Source organism: Tupaia chinensis, unplaced genomic scaffold, assembly GCF_000334495.1.
Source record: "Tupaia chinensis unplaced genomic scaffold, TupChi_1.0 Scaffold139767_1, whole genome shotgun sequence".
Classification (NCBI taxonomy): Eukaryota; Metazoa; Chordata; class Mammalia; order Scandentia; family Tupaiidae; genus Tupaia; species Tupaia belangeri.
The window spans coordinates 578,484-582,505 of record NW_006199647.1 but is presented as its reverse complement, the minus strand read 5'-3'; the positions used below and the strand labels follow the sequence as shown (position 1 = coordinate 582,505).

The 4,022-nt window shown below is 46.6% G+C and overlaps 1 protein-coding gene across 1 annotated transcript in view; it reads left to right on the top strand.

The window, feature by feature from the left end:
- Positions 1 to 4,022, top strand: part of ETNPPL (ethanolamine-phosphate phospho-lyase) — a 23,276-nt gene that overhangs the window by 15,847 nt on the left and 3,407 nt on the right. Inside the window, exon 11 of the mRNA XM_006162239.3 lies at positions 2,763 to 2,830. Within this exon, the coding sequence (XP_006162301.3) occupies positions 2,763 to 2,830 (68 nt within the window). The remainder of the gene's footprint in view (positions 1 to 2,762; positions 2,831 to 4,022) is intronic.

Sequence of the window (4,022 nt, the reverse complement as noted above, 5' to 3'; positions counted from 1 at the left end):
CACACACCCTCTGTCAATTAAAGAGAAAAAAAAAAGAAAGAAAGAGAAAGGAAGAAAGAAAAGACAATTCCGTACCTCACAAAGATGTGCAATAATTATATGTAAACTAAAAATCACAGTTTAAACATGCATGAGACATTTTTGGGACCAGCAGTTGACATAATGGCTATGTCACTGGACTTCCATGTACTTGACTGTGGTTCTAGTCCCGGACCCAGTGGCTTGCACATATGCGTGTGTGTCCAAGATCCCAAGAGGAGAATGGAGGAGAAGGGATTGTGGCGTGGCCATCCCCCTTGGGGGATGATTTCTTACTTTCTGTCTCTCTGTCTCTCTCTCTCTTTCTGGCAAGTGTATGCCCTATAGCAAAAACCTCTCCAAAAAAAAAAAAAATGCATGAGACATTTTTAATAAAAATTATAAGCTATCGGTTAATCAATTTTGCTATGTACCAAATCACTTAACTTTGCATATCTAATTTTTAAATTTTAAATAATGTTTAAAGTATTACTAACATTTTTGTTTTACTACAACTCATTTTTTAAAATTCAATTTTTTTTTTTATGCCAGAGGGCACATGCGTGCATGAGAGAGGGAGGAAGGAGGTGCCCAGTGGGGCCTGGCCACACCACAGCCCATCTGCCAGAGGGCACATGCGTGCATGAGAGAGAGGGAGGAAGGAGGTGCCCAGAGGGGCCTGGCCACACCCCAGCCCATTTGCCCCACTTTTCCATCCTGCTGAGACCCTGAGCAGGTGCACACCAGGTGTTCCAGGCTGCCAGGCCAAGACATGAACACCGGGCAGCCACGTGGTGTCTGGCTTACTCCCTGCCAGTGCCCAAGGCTGGCCCCAATTTAGTTTTTGAGGACTTTCTTTTTATCCAAAATTATAGCCTGTCATAGCAATTAGATTTTGTTTATCTATATTATGCAATGGGGTTAATTTATTTCCCTCTTATGAACATAAAGCAAATTAGATTAGAGAGCAAATTAGCACCCTGAAACCATGTTGAAAACCATAAGGCGCTATCAAAAGGTAATTGGTTTTAGTTATACTTCTGCGATTTATCTTCTCTGCTTGCTTCTCAGCCTTTTGGATCCAGATAAAGCTGAGATGCTAGGAACCAATGTAGCACAGAGCGTCAATCACTAAGGTTTGGCAAGTTGAGTCAGCTGAGGTTATTCATAATACAGACACCGTCCTGGACTCAAAGAGGAACCAGGCTCACACCCAGCCCTGGCAAGAGTTCCTCATAAGCCTTTGTATATCCAGTCTGTAGGGCCAGGCAAAAGGGAGACTGCGGGGTGCTGGGGAGAGGGCGTTGGAAGATGTCTGTCACTGTGTCTGAGTCAGCTCAGAGCTTGGCAAGGAAACTTCCTTGGAATCAAGGGACCTAGGCAATGCTCAGTGCCACTTGTAAATGATAGTATGAAATACTGCAGTAAAAATATAAAAGCAACTTTTTAATAGAAATATCTTTTAACATGAAACATTTACCTCTCTGTTATTCTTTTTTTTTCTTCTTTTTTTTTGGAGAGATTTTTGCTATAGGTTGCATGCTTTCACCGGAAAGACAGACAGATAAAGCTGAGATGCTAGGAACCAATGTAGCACAGAGCGTCAATCACTAAGGTTTGGCAAGTTGAGTCAGCTGAGGTTATTCATAATACAGACACCGTCCTGGACTCAAAGAGGAACCAGGCTCACACCCAGCCCTGGCAAGAGTTCCTCATAAGCCTTTGTATATCCAGTCTGTAGGGCCAGGCAAAAGGGAGACTGCGGGGTGCTGGGGAGAGGGCGTTGGAAGATGTCTGTCACTGTGTCTGAGTCAGCTCAGAGCTTGGCAAGGAAACTTCCTTGGAATCAAGGGACCTAGGCAATGCTCAGTGCCACTTGTAAATGATAGTATGAAATACTGCAGTAAAAATATAAAAGCAACTTTTTAATAGAAATATCTTTTAACATGAAACATTTACCTCTCTGTTATTCTTTTTTTTTCTTCTTTTTTTTTGGAGAGATTTTTGCTATAGGTTGCATGCTTTCACCGGAAAGACAGAGAGAGACAGAGACAGAAAGCAAGAAATAACCCCCCAGGGGGGATGGCCACACCGCAATCCCTTCTCCTCCATTCTCCTCTCAGAATCTTGGGGCACACACACACACACATGTGCCACCAGGTCCGGGACTCGAACTGTGGTCAACTACATGGGAGTCCAGCGACATAGCCATTACACTAACTGCTGGTCCCATTCTTTGAAGGTATTCCAATAGATGCCAAAAAATGTAGCTACTTGGATACTTAAAATAGATACAGCAGAGACTCAATGAATACAATAGATACAAAAAAGGTTTAGAAACTTAGAATAGACACTACAGAGATTAAAATAGACACTACAGAGATTGGATAGATACAATAAATACCAAAGTTAAGGTATTTAGATACTTAAAAATAGATACACTAGGTACTTAATAGATACAGTAGATACTTAATAGATACAGTAGATACTTAATAGATATGCTAGATACTTAATAGATACAGTAGATACTTAATAGATACACTAGATACTTAATAGATATAGTAGATACTTAATAGATACACTAGATACTTAATAGATACACTAGATACTTAATAGATACACTAGATACTTAATAGATACACTAGATACTTTTGTAATGGTACTTGAAATAGATACAGTTGATACTTGGGAAGCTTTTGAAGACTCACTGTTACTCTGCCCCGTTTCTGTCTTCCTTCATTTAGTTTTAGAAAAAGCTGGGGAAGCCCAGACTGAAAGCGTGAGCTCTGCGGACACTCCACGCAGAATGAAGGTAAGAGTCGGCATCTGCATTTTTAGAGGAAAAAGTAAAACTTTGGGATTAAGGAAAAAAATGCGAATTAAAACCAGGTTATACACGGTCTTTTAGAAAATGCCAGCGCTGCCGGAGTCAGCTCTTGCTGCCGTTTGAGTGTGCAAGCACACTTCCAAGGCCAGAGTCATTTGTGTAGCGCAGAGCTAGAGACCCACCAGTCACACAACTAAAAGCAAATCAGTGCAAAACAAAACGCCCTCGGGCTGAAGGAGGCCTTCCGACTATGCAGAGCGATGAAGGCCAAGGCCTGGGGTTTGCTCTGAGGACCGCCTGAGCAGCCTCGGCCCCCACATCCGCCCCTGCCAACCAGAGAAGCAGCCACGGTGCCCTGCTGCTTGCCAGGCTGTGGCTGGAGCGAGCCCCTGCGCGCTCCCGGGAAGGCCACAGGCCTGGGAAGCAGCGGGCACTGCGTGGCCTACTTCTTGCATTTGATGTGCTGCCAGCAGGCGGCCCGCATTCTCTCCAGGCTCCCAGGGTGTGAGAAAGAGCACCCAGCCTGGGAGCAGAGAGGCAGGACTGGAGAGACTGTTGCGTAAGCTGTTTGTTTGTGACTTCGTTGCACGGAGGACACTCCGTCCCTGCAGTCAGCAAAATCCTTCCTGACTCAAAAACATTCGCCCCTTCGAGCAAGGGCAGATCTGCTGAGGGGACTGCCGTTGGGACCCAGCCGGGCTAGCCGCAGACGTTGGTTTATCTGAAACCCACGGGCAGCCGCGGAGTGTAGGACAGAGCCATGGCTGTACAAAGCACACTGAGCTCTGAGAAGGGCCTCCTGGGAGAGTGCACACAGGAAAGCCACTCCAGGTGGCACGCCTGACGCGTGCTTTTACTGACATTTCGACTTAGAGCCCTGGAATTCTGTTGTGCTCACATGTCACATGACTGTGGCAGAGACCGTCCTGGTAATGGCTTAGAGCGGAACGCTGATACTGCTCATCCGGCCTTCCCGGAGTTCTCGTCTGGTCGGGGCCTCCTGAGTTGGCACTGCAGAGACGGGGCGGAGGCCGGGGCTCACTGACGCTCAGCAGCCCCCCGAGTTGGCACTGCAGAGATGGGGTGGAGGCCGGGGCTCGCCGACGCTCAGCGGCCCCCCGAGTTGGCACTGCAGAGACGGGGGGGGGAGGGCGGGGGGCGCGGGCGGCCCGGCCCC